The 18,828-nt window shown below is 34.2% G+C and overlaps 1 protein-coding gene across 13 annotated transcripts in view; it reads left to right on the top strand.

Moving 5' to 3' along the window:
* SCMH1 (Scm polycomb group protein homolog 1) overlaps positions 1-18,828 on the top strand; it is a 145,173-nt gene that overhangs the window by 52,140 nt on the left and 74,205 nt on the right. For all 13 annotated transcript variants that reach the window (XM_019737146.2, XM_074334515.1, XM_019737138.2 and 10 more), the window contains one exon: positions 7,525-7,759. In XM_019737146.2, the coding sequence (XP_019592705.1) occupies positions 7,525-7,759 (235 nt within the window). The remainder of the gene's footprint in view (positions 1-7,524; positions 7,760-18,828) is intronic.

The raw sequence follows: 18,828 nt of genomic DNA, 5'->3' as shown, positions 1-18,828 counted from the left end.
TAGCAATATGGTAGATTTAAATCCAGCCATATCAATAATCAAATTAATTATAAATGGTCTAAATGCCTTGATTAAAAGGCTGAGATTGTCACATTGGATAAAAAGCAAGATGCAATTATACACTGTTTGAAAGAAATTACACTTTAAATACAGAGGGTGCCAAAAAAATGTATACCATTTTAAGAAAGGAAAACTGTATTAAAATTGTAGTACTCAATATATACCAATAACAAAAGATGAATACAAGTCACATTTGACTTCTGCAATTGCAAGAGGTGCTCAAAGTGGTTACCATCAGCGTCCAGACACTTCTGATTACAGCAAACTACTGCTTGAGCAACTTTGACCAAAGTGTCCACTTGTATACATTTTTTTGGCACCCCCGGTATAAAGACACAAGTAGGTTAAAAGTAAAAGAATGAAAAATGATATACCATGCTGACTGACATTGTCTATAATAATTTGAAAGCAAAGAATATTACCAGGGCTAAAGAAGGTAATTCCGTCATGCTAAGGGATCAGATAATCCTTACCTGAAGCAAAAAGTGATAGAACTGTAAGAAGAAATTTATCTATGGTCAGACTTTTAATACTCTTCTCTATAGTTAAAGAACAAGCAGACAGAAAATCAGCAAGTATATAATAGACTTGAACAGCACTATCAACCTACTTGACCTGATTGACACTCTCCAACAACAATAGAATATATGTTCTTTTCAACTACATGCAGAACATTTGCCAAGTTAGACCATATTCTGGACAATAAAATAAGGCTTGATAAATTTAAAGCCATTTAAGTAATGCAAAGTATGTCCTCTGATACTTTGGAATTAAATTAAAAATCAGTAGCAGAAAGTTATCTGGATGATCTCCAAATATTTGGAGACTAAGTATCACATTTCTAAATACCGATGGGACATTAGGGACATTTAGGGACATTAGAAAGTATTTTCAACTAAATGAAAATGGAGGCAGAACATTTAAGAATTTATGGTATGCTGCCAAAGCAGTATTTAGAGGGGAATATATAGCACTAAACACCTATGTTAGAAAAGAAGAAAAGTTTCATTTAGTGACCTCAGCTTCCACTTTAAAAAGCAAGGAAAAAAGAGCAAGTTAATACCAAAGTAATTAGAGGACGGGTAATAGAGCATAAATCAAGATTAGAGCATAAATAAATCTAATAAAAAACAAAGATAATAGAGAAAATCATTGAAACCAAAAGCTGATTCTTTGCGATGATCAATAAAAGTGAGATAAACCTCTGGACAGATTGATCAAGAACAAAAGGAGAGAAAACACAAATTATTAATATCAAAACCGAAAGAGGTAACATCACTATGGGTTCTGTAGATATTAAAAGGATAATAAAGAACAAAGGATAATAATGAACAAAGTTTTGTCTTTAAATTTGACAACGTAGATGAATGGATAATTTCATGAATGACACAAATTACCAAAGCTCACTTAAGAAGATAAAAAATCTGAATAGCACTATTTCTGTTACAGAAATCTAATTTGTAGAAAATTCCAGGCCTCAATGACTTCACTGGTGAATTGTTACATACATTTAAGGAAAAAATAATGCAAATTCTACACTCTTCCAGAAAATTTAAGAGAAGGGAATACTTCCCATCTCATTCTATGAGGCAAACATTACTCTGATACTAAAACCAGGCAAACACACTGATAGAAAAGAAAACTACAAAGCGACATCACGCATGAAAATACATTTAATAATTCTGAACAAAATTTTAGGAAATTGAATCCAACAATATATAAAAATAATTCATGGCCGAGTGGGGTTTAATTTCAAGAATGCAAGATTGATTTAATATTCAAAAATAATTCCGTGTAATTTACCATATGAATGCACTAATGAAGAAAGCATATGATCACCTGAATAGATGCAGAAAAAAACATTTGACAAAATCTAATGTCCATTACTAATAAAAACTCTCAGCAAACAAGAAATAGAAGGAAATTTTCTAAATCCTAAACCCTAAATCTACAGATAACATCATACTTAATGGTAAGACTAGATGCTTTTTCTTTAAGGTCGGGAACAAGACAAGGATGTCTGCTCTTGCCATTCCTATTCAAAGTTTCAAAGTTGTATTACCAATGCCACCAGGCCAAAAAAAAAAGAATTAAAGGGCTCCAAATTGAAAGATTAGAATGAAAACCATAGAAAATATATGGGTGGCAAATAAGCACATGAATTGATGATCAACATCATTTCATTAGGAAAACAGAAAGTAAAAGCTTAATGAGACATCACTGTACATTTATTTAAATATATCTGATGAAAAAAGACTAACCCCCTACTAATAATGGCAAGGATGTGGAGCAAATGGAATTTTCATAAACTACTGGAGAAAATGTAAAATAGTTCTAGTACTTTGGAACATAGTTCAGCAGAAAAACTGCAGCATACTATGGAAAAAAAAACACCACTAAATAAATTAGGAATTGAATTATACATCCTTAACTTGAAAAAAAGTAATTTATACCACAGTACTAAAGCCACAGTACTAAAATATTGGCAAATTACATAGCTGACAGTAATACTCTCCAGATTGATCTACTGATTTGAAGTAATTATTATCAAAATCCCAACTGCCTATTTTGCAGAAATTGACAGGTTGACCCTAAAATTCATACAGAAATACAAGGGATCCAGAATAGCCAAAACAGTTTCGGAAAGGAGAACAAAGGTAAAGGATTCATATTTCCTGATTTCAAAACTTACTACAAAGCTACAGTAGTCAAGACATTGTGGTACTTGTGTAAAGACAGACATATAGATCAGTGGACTAAATTTGAGACTCCAGAAATAAACTCATACATTATGCTCAATTGATTTTCAATAAAGATGCCAAGACAATTTGGTGGGAATTTTCAATAACTGATGCAGGGACAACTAGATATCCGCATGCAAAAGAATGAAGTTGGACTCTTACCTCCCATATATAAAAACTAACTCGAAGTGGATGATAGAAGTAAATGTGAGAGCTAAAACTATGAAACTCTCAGAAGAAGACTTAGGAGTTAATCTTCATGACCTTGCATTAGGATATGGTTTTAGATAAGACACCAAAAGCACAAACAGAGGAAAAACTAGATAGATTGGACTTCTTCAAAATTAAAAGCTTTCGTGCTTCCAAAGACACTCTCAGTAAAGTGAAAAGACAACCCACACAATGGGAGAAAACATTTGTAAATCATGTATCTGATAAGGAACTTGTATCCAGAAGACGTGAAGAACTCTTACCACCTCAACTTTAAGGCAAAGAACTTATGTTTTAAATGGGCAAAGAATTTGAATAGCTGTTTCTCCATATACAAATGGCCAACAAGCACATAAAAGATGCTTAACATCATTAGTCTTTAGAAATATAAATCAAAACTGCAATGAGATACCAGTTCACATTTACTAGGATAGCTGAAATAAAAAAGGCAGACAATAAAGTGTTGGTGAGAATATAGAGAAATTGGAACCTTCATATATAGCTGGTGAGATTGTAAAATGCTGTAGCCATTTTAGGAACCAGTTTGAAAGTTACTCAACATGTTAAACACAGAATTACCACGTAACCCAGCAGTCTCACTCCTAGGTATATATCCAAGAGAAATGAAAACATGACCACACAAAAACTTATACACAAATGTTGAAGGCATCATTATACATAATACGCAAAAGGAGGAAACAACCCAAATGTCCATCATCTGATGAATGGATAAGCAAAATGTATATCCATACAATGTAATATTATTCAGCAATAAAATGAACGAGGTAGTGATATACACTACAGATTAACCTTGTAAACATTATGCTAAGTGAAGAAAAGAGTTACTCACATATTGTAAAATTTTATTCATATTAAATCTCCAGAATATCCATATATTAAATCTCTGAATCCATAGAAACAGAAAATAGATGAATGGTTTCCAGGGACTGGGCTGAGGGGAGAATGCTAATGGGTATGGGGTTTCTTTGGGAAGAATAATGAAAATGTTCCAAGTTTAGGTGGAGTGATGTTTGCCTCTGAATATACTAAAAACCACTAAATTACACTGTAAAAATGTAAATTTTCTGGTAGGTGAGTTAAACATATACCTATTATAGGATCCATTCATTCCACTTTTAGATATTTCTAAAATAAGTATAGAAAGTATTTTTCCATACAGAGATTTGTATATGGATGTTCATAGAAGATTTATTTGTAATAGTCAAAAACTGGGAACACACCAAGTGTTCATCAACATGATATACTACTAAGCAATAAAAAGAAATGGATTATTGATACATTCAACAGTATGGATAAATATCATAATAGTTATGCTGAGTGATAATATCTATAAACAAACCCTATAGCCAGCATCATACTAATATCTATTTAAAAAAAAAACAAAACTATAGCCAACATCATACTTAATGGTGAGAAAGTAGAAGCTTTCCCACTAAGATCAGGCATAAGACAAGTGTGTCCCTCTCACCTCTCCTTTTCAACATCATACTAGAAGTCCTAGCTATTGCAATAAAATAAGAAGAAGAAAAAAAGATTTACAGATTGGGGAGGAAGGAAGGAGTAAAACTCTCTTTGCTTGCAGATGACATGATTGTCTATGTAAAAAATCTAAAAGAATCAACAAAAATATTTCTGGAACTAATAAGCAACTATAGCAAGGTTGCAGGATACATGGTTAATACACAAAAGTCAATTGCTTTTCTATATACCAGCAATTAAAAAGTGGAATTTGAAATTAAAAACAATACCATTTATATTAGCACCCCCCAAAATTGAAGTACTTAGGTATAAATCTAACAAAATATGTATAAAATTTATCTGAGGAAGACTACAAAATTCTGATGAACAAAGTCAAAGAATTTAAAAATAGAGAGATAATCCATGTTCAAGAATAGGAAGACTCAATATTGTCAAAATGTCAGTTCTTCCCAACTTGATCTATAGATTCAGTGCAAGCTTAATCAAAGTTCCAGCATGTTATTTTGTGGATATTGACAAACTGATTCTAAAGTTTATCAAAAGATCCAGAAGAGCCAACACAATATTGAAGAAGAACAAGCCTTGAAGACTGACACTACCCAAATTCAAGACTTACCTATAAAGCCACCATAATCAAGACAGAGATATTGGCAAAAGAAGAGGCAGATAGATTAATGAAACAGATAAAGAGCCCCAAAATAGTCCCACATAAATATAGTCAACTGATCTTTGACAAAGAAGCAAAGGCAGTAAGTACAGTGGAGCAAAGATAGTCTTTTCAACAAATGGTGCTGAAACAACTGAACAGCTTCATGCAGAAAAATAATCTATATCTTACTCCCTTCAAAAAAATTAATTTGAAATAGACCACAGCTCTAAATGTAAAACTTAAAACTCCTAAAATTTAACATAAGAGAAAAATAGGATGACCTTGGGTATGGTAATAACTTTTTGGATACAACACCAAAATCATGATCTGTGAAAGAAATAATTGATAAGCTAGACTTCATTAAAATTAAAAACTTCTGCTGTGCGAAAGCGACTTTTAAGAGAATAAAACAAGCCACAGACTGGGAGAAAAATACATGCAAAAGACACATCTGATAAAGGATTGTTATGCCAAATATACAAAGAACACTTAAAAACTCAACAATAAGAAAATCAACAACTTAATTAAAAAATAGGCCGAAGATCTTAGACACCTCACCAAAAAAGGTATGTTAAAAAAACAAATGAAAAAATGTTCCAAATGCAAATTAAAACAATGAGATACTACACAGCTATTAGAATGGTTAAAAATCCAGAAACTGACACCACCAAAAAATGCTAGCGAGGATGTGGAGCAGCAGTAATTCTCACTCATTGCTTGTGGGAATGCAAAATAGTGCAGCCATTTTGTAAGACAGGTTGGTGATTTCTTGCAAAACTAAACATACTCTTACCATGTAATGCAGCAATCACATTCCTTGATGTTTACCCAAAAGACCTAAAAACTTACTAGCACACAAAAACCTGCACATGATGTTTATTGCAGCTTTATTCATAATTGCCAAAACTTGGAAGCAACCAACATGTCCTTCAGTAGGTGAATGGATAAATAAACTGTGGTATAGCCAGACCAAGTAGTAGTATTCAGTCCTAAAAAGAAATGAGCTATCAAGCATGAAAAGACATGGAGGAAACTTAAATGCATATTACTAAGGGAAAGAGGCCGATCTGAAAGAGCTACTTACTGTATGATTTCAACTATATGGACATTCTGGAAAAGGCAAAATTATGGAGACAGTAAAAAGATCAGTAGTTGCCAATGGTTGAATGGGAGGGATGAATAAGCAAATCACAGAGGAATTTTAGGGCAGTGAAACTACTTTGTATGATACTATAATGGTCGATATGTGTCGTTATACATTTGACCAAAGCCATAGGATGTACAAGTCCAAGACAGAACCCTAATGTAAACTGTGGACTCTGGGTAATTAGGATGTATGAATATAGATAGGTTCATCGTTGTAACAAATTTACCCCTGTGGTATGGGATGCTGGTAAAAGGAGAGACTGTGTATGTGCGGGCAGGGTGTATATGGGAAATCTCTCAACCTTCCTCTCAATTTTGTCGTGAACTTAAAGCTGCTTTTACAAAAGTCTTTAAAAAAAACAAAAGAAATGAATTATTGATGTATTCAACAATATGGATGAATATCAAAATAGTCACGCTGAGTGAAAGAAGCTAAACCAAAAAACAATAGTATGTTCTCTATGATTCCACTTAAGAGTAGAAAGTGCAAATCAATCAGTGATAGAAAGGAGACCGTTTGTTTGCCTGAGTACAGGGGTCTGGGAAGGGCTAGACAGGGATTATCAAGGGACATGAGAGAACAAGTCCACGTTCATTATCTTGATTGTGGTGATGGTTTCAAGGGTGTATATGATGTATATGGTATCATGGATGTATACATATGTCAAGACTTACTAAAGTGTATAGTTTATTGTATGTCAATTATAACTTAAAATTGTTTTTAAAAATATGAATTGATTTATAAGTAAATGTCAAAATAAGAAAAAAATTAACCCCCAATAGTTAGTCTGTGTGGTGGATGTACAAACCAATATATTGAAATGCTCCATGAGGAGACACTAAGGATATGACAGGTAAACAGGATGATTTCTGATAAGAAAACTTGAATACCTGGAGGATGAGGGAGTTAGAGAAGGTAAGATGAGAAAGCCTTCAAGTTAGGACCATCTGAGGCACTCTTGTCCTTTTCTTACTTGTGTGAGTCAATACTTCATGCTTTAGTGAAAAGTAAATTTTTCCCCTTCATCTTCCCTTTCAGTGTTTCTTTTGCATGTAACCCTTCCTGAGTGTTAGGCAATAATTCAGGGTGGTTGTCCCTGGCCCAGCTGTAACATGTTTGAGTCCAAAGCATAAGTTTTCAGGCTCCATCTCTTAACATCCTTACTGAAAATGCCATTTACCTTAGTCTGCCTAATCCCCATGGCTTGTTCTCCTCAGTCCTACACACCTCCAAGCAACGAGTTCAAGATCAGCATGAAATTGGAAGCACAGGACCCCAGGAACACCACATCCACCTGTATTGCCACAGTCGTTGGACTGACAGGTGCTCGCCTCCGTCTTCGCCTTGATGGCAGCGACAACAAGAATGACTTCTGGCGGCTGGTTGACTCAGCTGAAATCCAGCCTGTGGGGAACTGTGAGAAGAATGGGGGTATGCTGCAGCCCCCTCTGGGTGAGTAACTAGACCCAACCTCTCCTTAGCCAACTTGTTACTTTCCAAAATTGTACATGCCATTTTGGGAAAGCCTAGGATCCCCTGCCTATCCCTTCTTTTTCATATGCCCCAAAAGAAAAGGCCCACGCAAAATAAAATGAGCTGTACAATCTGGACATCTTCCTCTCTACTTTAACTTATAACATCCAAGCATCTTTCAAACTTTCCTTTTTCTAACAAAAAACCAAACCTATCGTCCTTTTTTGTTAGTTCCCATTTACCCTGAGAGAATGGAAGGAGGTCTTGCCATTTAATCTGCCACAAAAAACCACAGAGCTTTCACCAAATTCTACAATGATAATAAGAGGTGAGGGGAAAATCTCCCAGTAGAAAGGATGAGTGTTATAAGGGTCCCTTTTCGCCTTTCCCCTAAATTCTCATATGGTCCTGGGAATTTTCTCACTTTAAATTAATTATCCAATATAAAATGCATTATTTTACTTAAACTAATAACCCCCCTAGCTTTTTTTTCCTCAAGATCAGATTCACCTTTTTTTTTTTTTTTGCCTCAGTATACCTGAGAGATTTAGCCAATGTCTCAGTTACTATGAATCATTATTGCAGTGATTCTCAGTGGAGGACAGAGAAAGATGGGTTACGGGCTTTGGGCTATGTTCCCATCAGGAGGCTGTGCTAGATTAATTGAGAATTAGAGGACATGTACTGTTTGAAAGAGTTCCCCAGGTGGTTATTTAGCATTTCCCCCATTAAAAATTATTTGTAATGTAAAATTTCAAACATATACAAAAGTAGAAAGAATAGCACGTCCGTGTGTCCCTTATCCTTGATAATTATCAACAGAGTTAGTCTTGTTTTATCTGTACCATTACAACCCTCCGCCCCCTTCTGCTCAACTGCCCAAACAGTATCATTTTATCATTAAATATTTAGTATATATCATTCATAGATAACATTTTAAAACATAATTATAATAACATCACATGTAAATAAACTGATGATAATTTTTAGTATCAACAAATACTCAGTGTTTAAATTTTGCCTATTGTGTCTCTCTCTCTGTGTCTTTCTCTTTTTTCTCTCTCTATTATAGTTTCTCTGAATCAGGATCCAAATAAAATCCACATATTGCAGTTGGTTGATAAGTCCCTTAAATATCTTTTAATCTTTGGGTTTTCCTTCTCTCTTAATTTTTTCTTGCAGCTTATGAAGTTGAAAACCCAAGTCATTTGTCTTCATAATTTCCCACAATTAGATTTTGCCGATTGTATCTCTATAGTATCATTTAACATGTTTCTCTATCTTCTCTTTCCTAGAAATTGGTAGTTAGATCTAGAGGCTTGATTAGATTCAGGTTCTGTTTTTTCATAAGAATGTTTCACAGATGGTGGTGTTTACTTCTGTTAGGAAGCATGCGAGGTCTGACAATGAAGTTCACAAACTTGTTGCACCAATATTGCTAACCTTTTTTGATATCAGAGGGATTGTTCATTATGAATTTGTACCAACTGAATGGACAGTTAACCAAGTTTACTGTTTGAAAATGCTGAAAAGGCTGCATGAAAAAATTAAATGAAGATGACCTGAACTTTTCGCCAACAATTCATGGCTGTTGCATCACGACAATGCACCAGCTCACACGGCACTGTCTGTGAAGGACCTTTTAGCAGTAAACAAATAACTGTATTGGAACACCCTCCCTACTCACCTGATATGGCCCCCAGTGACTTCTTTCTTTACCTGAAGATAAAGGAAATATTGAAAGGAGGACATTTTGATGACATTCAGGACGTCAAGGGTAATACGATGACAGCTCTGATGGCCATTCCAGAAAAAGAGTTCCAAAACTGCTTTGAAGGGTAGACTAGGCACTGGCATCAGTGCATAGCTTCCCAAGGGGAGTACTTCCGAAGGTGACTGTAGTGCTACTCAGCAATGAGGTATGTAGCACTTTTTCTAGGATGAGTTCGCGAACTTAATTGTCAGACCTCATATATGGTCTGATTGTCTCTCACTATTATAATATGCGTATATAGCAGTCATTACTGCTTGTGGTCTAGATCAAGGGTTGACAGATTTTCCTAACAGGTCAGATAGTAAATATTTCAGGCTTACGTGCTATAGATTCTCTATTGCAGCACTCGAATTTTCTTTATAATGCAAAAACAGCCATAGACAATACGTAAACAAACAGGCAAGGCTGTGTTCTAATAACACTTTGTTTACAAAACCGGTGGCCAGTTTGCTGACTACTGTTTGCTGACCTCTGATTTAGGTTCATTAATTTACTATGCTTGCAAAATGGGAGATTTTAATCTTATCATTCTATCTACATAAATTAAATGGAATATACCTATTACAATAAACTTCTATCAACCATTTGATTATTCTTAGGCATAGTGCATGCAAGAAAGATGGTTTAAATGTTTAATTCTTTTATTTACCAATTTTTAAAATTATGAATTGCTTTACTAACATCCTCCAAAAATGTTTAAGGAGGCTTTTCTTGTTGTCGAGTATCATAAACTCAAAGATTCATACATATTTGATGTGTTTCATTTCATTGCACTCATTGTTTTTATTGATTCTTGAATCGTTCCATCTTTGGCCTCATAGGAACCTCATCAAGTTGTTTCCTGACTCTTTATTTGATAGCTCTCTTGGATTTTGGAATTTCAAAATGTTCCTTGCTTATCGTGTACATTTCTTGCCCCAAATGGAATCAGCTATTTCTTTTAGAACTCCTTTTAATGGGAAGTAGTATTTAGAGACCATAATCTGAGCACTAGAGTGCTCAATGCTAGTGGGTTGGTCATACTTTCTAGATGTTTTTGGTATAGAGAGGTAGGAACATCCTTTTTTTTTTCTTAACATAAAAGTCATTAGTTCATCTTGATGCTGTTTTTACGTATTTCATCTTTATTCTTTTAAACCTGTGTCTCCTTTGTACCACAACAAAACTCTGGTTCTCTATGTCGCTAACAAAATTACTCACTTGCTTTATCCTAAAATACTCATCCAATAGTCTCAAGATAACAATTCCAGTATTACCACCATTATGAGCACTAACAGTGTTTGAGTTATTTGCATTTCTTTTTTTCTCACTCTCAAGGGACGTACAGTCAAATAATGTACTACCAGGTCAGTTGGATTAGTTTCTCTCTGGGTAGCAGTGCTACCAATTTGATATAAGCCTAGATTGACTTGTTTCATTTTATTTTTTATTTTTAGATTGCTTTTTAAAATTTATACTTTATACATACATAAATGATATACATTGTTCATAAAATCAACTCTATAAAACAAAGTATACTCAGAGAAATCCCCTTCATTCTATTTGTTTCCTCTGCATAGGTAACCACTTTCTTTTATAGTTTATAGTCCATTTTTTAAAATATAAACAAATATATCTGTGTGAGTGTATGTGTGTGTACATATATAGATATGTATTCTACACCTTCTTATATAAATGAAGCATACTATACATGCTTTTCTCGACCTTCTTTTTTCATTTAACAGTATGTCCTAAAATGACTCCTAGTATGGAAATACTCATCAGTGGTTTTTATAGCCACATGGTTACTGGATTATTCTCAACCTACTTTATGAATCATTATTTAGAAGTATCTTGGGAGGCTGTTAAAAAATACAAGGTCCCAGAAATAATGGTGACCATCTAACTCAAAATCTTTCCATAAATTCTTCATAAATGTACCCATAACTCACGCCTAAACATTACTGGCTGTCAAGAATATCACAAATTTCAATTAGATGTTAGTCTACATTTTCAGATATAGAGATCTGAAACCAATACAGCCAGTACCAGATTCATACCAGTATGGAGAGTTTTGTGTAGGTGGGAACTACATTAAAAAAGACAGAGGGCAGCAGAGGGTTTACGTAGCCAAAATCACCCCCAGAAAAAGATAGTCCCATTCAGAGTGGAAAATACTGAGAACAGAGCTAAGACCTATTGGATTACAGCATTGGCTACTGGTGAATCAGGAGGAAAAAAGTGAGTTGAAAATGTAAGGGGCTAGAGATAGCAGCCTTGGGAAGATAACTACGTTTGGGGGAAAGGGAGACTTAATCCTGAAGGAAAAGAAAGAAGCAAGGGGTGGTAATTTATACAGAAACAAAAGAGAATCATAAAATCAAAAGACATACCAACCTTCTCACCCCATCCCAAACAGGCTCATCTACTAAAGAAACTACCTTTCACTATGCCAACAGAAATCCTCATGACTCGAGAGCCTTTCCAAAATAGAACCTCCAACTTTTGCTGGTCAGAAAAATGTAAGACATTTCAACTGATTAGAAAACAGCAGTCAACATCCATAAAATGTTTCTATAGACGAAAAACAGAAGAGGATAAAACCATTTTAACTACTAAAAATTCTACCACCAAAATCAATGACTAACCAGAGGAAAACGTTTGTACAACCCAATTTGAATTAAACAAGTATTGATAGATATGAAAAAATACTTTGGATCATAAATTTTAAATATCAGACTAGAAATGCACAGTAGACAAGATATAAAAATAGAATTTTCCAAACTCTAGGAAAAAAATGAAGAAAGACAAAATAATCTCAATTGAAAACTCAATTCCAGGGTGCCAAATGGGACAACAAGTCCAACTGAAAATATAATATTACATAATAATATAATATAAAAATTGCCAAGAAAATAAAAAGGTCAAAAAGTATCAGAAAGGAACTGATAGATATAGAACCTAGTCAACAAAGATCCAGTGTGTATATGTATATATGCATGTATAATTGGAGTCCCTGAAGAAGATAAAATAATGGAATAGAATACTTAAAATTATAATACAAGAAAAATGTCTAAAAAATAAAGACCTGAACCTGCATATTGAAAGAGCCTACCTTATTCCTGGGAAAATAGATTCAGATTGGTCAGCCCTAAGAAATAGTCTAGTAAAACAAGTACACTCTAACGATAAAAAAAGTTCTCTAAGCCTCTAGCAAAAAGGCCAATTATACACAGGGGAAGGAAAGTCATGGTGCGCATCATACTTCTCAATAGCAAAATACAAAGCAAGATGAAGTGAAGCAATGTTTTCAAGAAATTCAAGAGAAAAAAGGTGAACAAGGATTTTATATCAAGACAAACTGTTCTTCAAGTACTAAGATTCTTAATGAAACAGTTTTCAGCGTGCAAGAACTTAGGAAATCCTGTAACCCCGAGCCCTTCCTGAGGAATTAAAGAAAGAACCTCATCCAAAAAAGAGATGATCAATCTAAGACAAAAACAGAGGCAAGAACAAGAGCATAGTATGTGTATCAGCCTAGGTCCAATGAAGAGAGAAAACCCACACAGTAATTTGAACACAGAAAGTTTAATATAATTGTTAACTCTAACAGAGGATGGGAGTAATGAGGGATTAGCTACTCAAAAGGAACGAGAACTCCAAAGAGTATAATACAGACACAAGGAAGGCCACTACACTGGGGCTGAAATAGAAGGCCCAAGGAAGAGTGTCCCTCCCCCATCCAGTGCTGAGCTAAGGACCTTGTTGGGGGGCCACAGCTATGGCTCCCTGGGCGAGAGAGGTCACTGTGGTGCCACAGCAGTGGAACTTGGTAGAAATTTGCCCTCAAGGGCTCTGGGAAAGCTGTTCGTGGAAAGGTGTCTCTCTGGAGAAACTCTGCTGCAATGGTTACGTAAGGTGGGGAAGCTGCTGCTGGCCACTGGTTACTACCTCCTTCCATGCACTGCAGGAAATGGGTAACAGAGAAGATTGGAGTGCAGCAGGAGCCTGCCAAGCAGAAACACTGGAACCAGAAAAAAAACCCTTTCCAACTGTAATATGTTTAGATGGGATCAAAGAATATCACTTAAAACTGATAAGCCAAATAATAGAAGCCAGAATAAGGGGGAAATAATTAAGGACATCATAAAAGATGTTAGCATAAACATAACTACTAAAACAAAATTCCAAAACTTCCTAAATACCAAAGGAACAAAAATATCAAGTAATAGACCACACAGAGAAAGAGATAAACTAATTCTGGAAAGCACAGGAAGTAAAACAGTAAAAACCAAATGCATAATTTATATTAATAAATGTAAATGGTTTTAACTCATCTGTTAAAAGAAAAAAAATTTTCAGATTGGTGCTCAAAGTTAAGTCCAACTTTATACTGTATACAGGAGACATACCTAAAGTAAAGTGAATCAGAAAAGCTAAAAATAAAACTGATCAAAGGTATACTGAGGAAATTCAAATTATATAACAGCGGAAGTTGCAATTCTGATATTAGACAAGGTAGAATTCAGGCCAAGATGCATTATACAAGACAAAGAGGCCACTTTATAATGCTTAAAGGTATCACAATTCACAATGAAATTGTAATAGTTAAAAATATTTCAGTTCCAAATTACAAATTATCTATCTTCACAAAACAGAGATTATGGTAGATGCAAAGAGATCTACAAACACACCAATAGGAGACTGAACATGTCTCTCTTAAGAAAAGACAGGCTAAGAGGACAAAAAGTAAAGGTATTGAAAACTTTAATGAATAAAGTACCCTGTGTGTGTGTGTGTGTGTGTGTGTGTGTGTGTGTGTGTGTGTGCAAATCAAGCTATATGCCCTGGCAAATGCCCTTCCACTTTGAAATTTAAAACTCTTTAAACAACTCTTGCTTGAAAAATGGTAAATTTAAACCAAAATTGTAAAATTTAAAACATATAAATAAAAATTATATATCAGAATTTTGAGATACAATTAAAGCAGTGGTTGGAAGAAAATTTCTAGCCTTAAATGCTTGACATCAATAAAAATGAAAGGATAAAAATTAGGGATTTAAATTCCCCACTGAAAAAGCTAAAATAGAGTCATAATACAAAGAAAATACAAAGGAGGGAGGAAAAAAATAAAACTAAAGACAGAAATTAATGATACAGAAAATAGAAAAGCAATAAATCAAAATACTGGTCCTTTGGGAAAAAAAATGTCAACAAAATACACAAACCACTAGTTACCCTAATAAAGACAAAAAGGAATAAGCACAGATACACAAAAGTAGAAATGACAAAGAGGAAATAGCTCTATGTAAATACCTTTGAAAAGCTATGTGAAATGGAAAAATACTGTTTGTCAGAATTGACCCCACTAGCATTACAGTATTTAAACAGATATATAGGAAACATAAGTTTTCATAGAACTGTAACCATAGTAAAGTACCATGTGCAGATTATTTTACAGGGAAATCCTTAAAGGCCAGATAATCTCAGTGCTATTGAGGTAGTTGTGGGTCAGCAGTGCACCACAGAACTTTCTGTGATGATGGAAATGGTTGCATCTGTGCTGTCCAGTATGGCAGTCACCAGCCATCTGTGGCTGTTGAGCTTGAAGTGTGGCTGCTGCAACTAAGGAACTGAATTTTTAACTTTATTTCATTGTAATTTAGAGCTTAAAAACCCGAATGGTTGGTGACTACTGTACTAGACGGTACAGTTCTGGGTCATAGAAAAAGTAGGAAAATATGCAAATACTTTTTGAGGCACTTAGAACTTTGATACCTAAACTTGATTTAAACACACACACACACACACACACACACACACACACACACGAGTCATGTATGAATATTGTTACAAAAATCCTAAATAAAATATTAGGAATTAGAATTCAACATATTTAAAACAATAATTCATTATGGCAAAGTAAAATGTTTTTTCTGATAATGAAGACCTAATTTTAGAAAACTCATTAATGGAATTCACCATGTTAAGATAAGGAAGAAAGTCATATGAACTATGACAAAATTCAGTACACTACTGAGGACTCATATTTCTCGATTTCAAAACTTTTGCTGCAAAACTACAATACATAAGGCATTGTGGTATTGACATAGAGATAGACATGTAGGTCCATGTATTAGATTTAAGAGTCCAGAAATAAACCCATACATTTTTGCTCAATTGATTTTCTACAAAGATGCCGAGACAATTCAATGGGAATTTTCAACAACATGCAGGGACGACTGGATATCCACATACAAAAGAATGAAGATGGACCCTCCCTCCACACCATATATAAAAATTAACTATTAAGTGGGTGCTAGAACTAAATGTAGGAGCTAAAACTATGAAACTCTTAGAAGAAAACATAGGAGTAAGTCTTGGATTAGGCAATAGTTTCTTAGATATGGCACCGAAAGCACAAAAACAGAAGAAAAACTAGATAGTTTGGACCTCATCAAAATTAAAAGCTTTTGTGCTTTTAAAGCACTATCAAGAAAGTGAAAAGACAACCCACACAGGAGAAAATAGGTAAATCCATAGAGGCAGAAAGTAGATTAGTAGTTTCCAGGGACTGGGATGAAGGGAGAAATGGGAGTGGCTGCTAATAGTTCTGGGGTTTCTTTTTGGAAGAGTGACGAAAATATTCTAAAATTAGATAAATAGAATGATCTTTGCACAACTCCAAATTGTATACTTATGGGATTTGTGTTATCTCAGTAAAGCTGTTTTTTAAATCATATCTATTCAACAAATAGTGTTGGGAAAACTGGATATCCCCATGCAAAAGAATGAAGTTGGACCTTCACTGTACACCATATATAATAATTAACTCAAAGTGGATCAAAGGCCTTATTGTAGGAGCTAAAACTTACAAAACTCTTAGAAGAAAACATAGGGGAAAAGCTTCATGACACAGGATTTGGCATTGATTTCTTAGATATGACACCAAGAGCATAGGCAACAAAAGAACAAAATAATTAAATTCGACTGCATCAAAATTTTAAAAATTTTGTTCATCAAGCAACCTATCAACAGAGTGTGAAGGGAACTCATGAAATGGGACAAAATATTTGCAAATTAAATATCTGATAAGGGGTTAATAACCAGAATATGTGTGTGTGTGTATGCGCACACGCTAAATATATATATAATATATATATATATGCTATATGTATATATATTCTGAATATATATACATATATATTCTGGTTATTAACTATATATATATACATATATAATCTCCTTTAACACAAAATACAAAACAAAACAAAAACAAAAAAAACTACCTCATTTACAAATGGGCAAAGGATTTGAATAGACATTTCTCTAAAGAAAATATACAAATGACCAATAAGCACACGAGAAGATGCTCAATAGCACTAATCATTAGGGAAATGCAAATCACAACCAAAATGAGATAACCATTTCACACTCATTAAGATGGATGGCTACTATCAAATAAATAGAAAATAACAACTGTTGGTAAAGATGTGAAGAAATTGGAACTCTTGTGTATTGCTAGCTGGGGATGTAAAATGGTGCAGCCACTATGAAAAACAATATGGCAGTTTCTTAAAATATTAAAAATAGAATTACCATATGATCAAGGGATTCCACTTCTAGGTATATAGGCAAAAGAATGAAAGCAGAGATTCCAGCAGATACTTGTATACCTATGTTTAGCAGCATTATTCACAATGCCCAAAAGATCGAAGCAACCCAAGTGTCCATCAACAGAATGGGTAAACAAAATGTGATATATGCACACAATGGAATATTACCCAGCCTTTAAAAGGAAAGAAATTCTGACACACACTACAGTGTGGCTGAACCTTGAAGACATTATGCTAAGTGAAATAAGCGAGTCACGAAGGACAAATGCTGTCTAATTCCAGTTGTATGAGGTACCTAATACAGAGAAATTCACAGAGACAGAAAATAGAATGGTGGTTGCCAGCAGCTGGAGGGAAGGGGAGGAATGGACAGTTATTGTTTACTGGGTACAGAGTTTCAGTTGAGGAAGGTGAAAAAGTTCTAGAGATGGATGGTGGTGATGGTTGCACAACAATTTAAATGTACTTAATGCCACTTACTTTTGAGAAAGGGGAAATATGTGTGTATATATACACATACACATATACATATATACTATACATGAATTTTGTTTTTTATGTACTTACTTAGTTTTATGAAAACAAACACAGGAATGTTAAACCAGAAAATAATGAAAACGCCACTTACTGGGAGTGTCTGGGAATATGGTGGAAATTACAGGAATGAGAGTGACACTTCTCTGAGAATATACCCTTTTATATTCTTTTGACTTTTGAATTATGTAGATGTTTTACTTAATAAATAAAATTAAACCAAAAAAAGATGAACAAAGCGTATCCTAAAATTGATTACAAACAGAAGCAAAGTGAACTGTGTATCAAATAGATATCATAATCACATTGAGAAAAGAATTAAATCAAATAACCTGAACACTGAACCTTCACAGTACACTCTTAATATGCGTATTTTAAAGAAAAAGTGGAACTGCGAAGAAATTCTGACTTTTTCTTAATATTGTTAATGGCTTTGCCATAATCTGAAGCTATTTTGCATGTATTGAAGATAGAGCAAATAAGTAAATAATATGGAATGGGAGCACATGAAGAACCATGCAGTATAGGATTTGATTGGAGATATCGGTATGAACTCTAAACTTTAACATATAAATATATTTATATGTATGTAGCATATGTGTATATTTTCCAATCTCTGTCCATTGAAAAGGACTAGAAGCAATGACACTCCAGAGATACTTCAAGGCAATGAGCACACCTTGATTTTGGTTTCTAAATCCCATTCTCCACTAAAATGAATCAAGCTCCTTGGAGAAATGGCTGATTCCAAGACTGAGCCGAAGAGAAAACACAAGGTGAATCTGGAACATCTTATTATGCCAGAAAGCAAAGAAGTCTCAAAGAGTGATGGGGACATATCAGAAGGAAGGACACAGGAGCCAGCTTGAAGGGGTTCTTACTAACCAAAATTGAAAAAATATGAGTACCAAAAAGAATAATAAAAATAAAAGAACAATGATAATAGCATCCATGGGTCCCTAGTGATACACAAAAGGGAAAAAAAATCAAAAGTCACAGGGAAAGGTCTTTACAGAATGCCAGCTAATAAATATAAATGGAATGATAGAAAATTACTGTTTCAGTTGATTCAGGGAAAAATGCAGTGAGACAAACTCAACGTCACTTGTATAGTATTTTTGTCAAAACCATTTAGCATGAATGTA

Source organism: Rhinolophus sinicus, linkage group LG06 (assembly GCF_036562045.2).
Source record: "Rhinolophus sinicus isolate RSC01 linkage group LG06, ASM3656204v1, whole genome shotgun sequence".
Taxonomy (NCBI): Eukaryota; Metazoa; Chordata; class Mammalia; order Chiroptera; family Rhinolophidae; genus Rhinolophus; species Rhinolophus sinicus.
The sequence above is the reverse complement of the archived record's forward strand: the minus strand, read 5'-3'. Positions and strand labels throughout refer to the sequence as shown.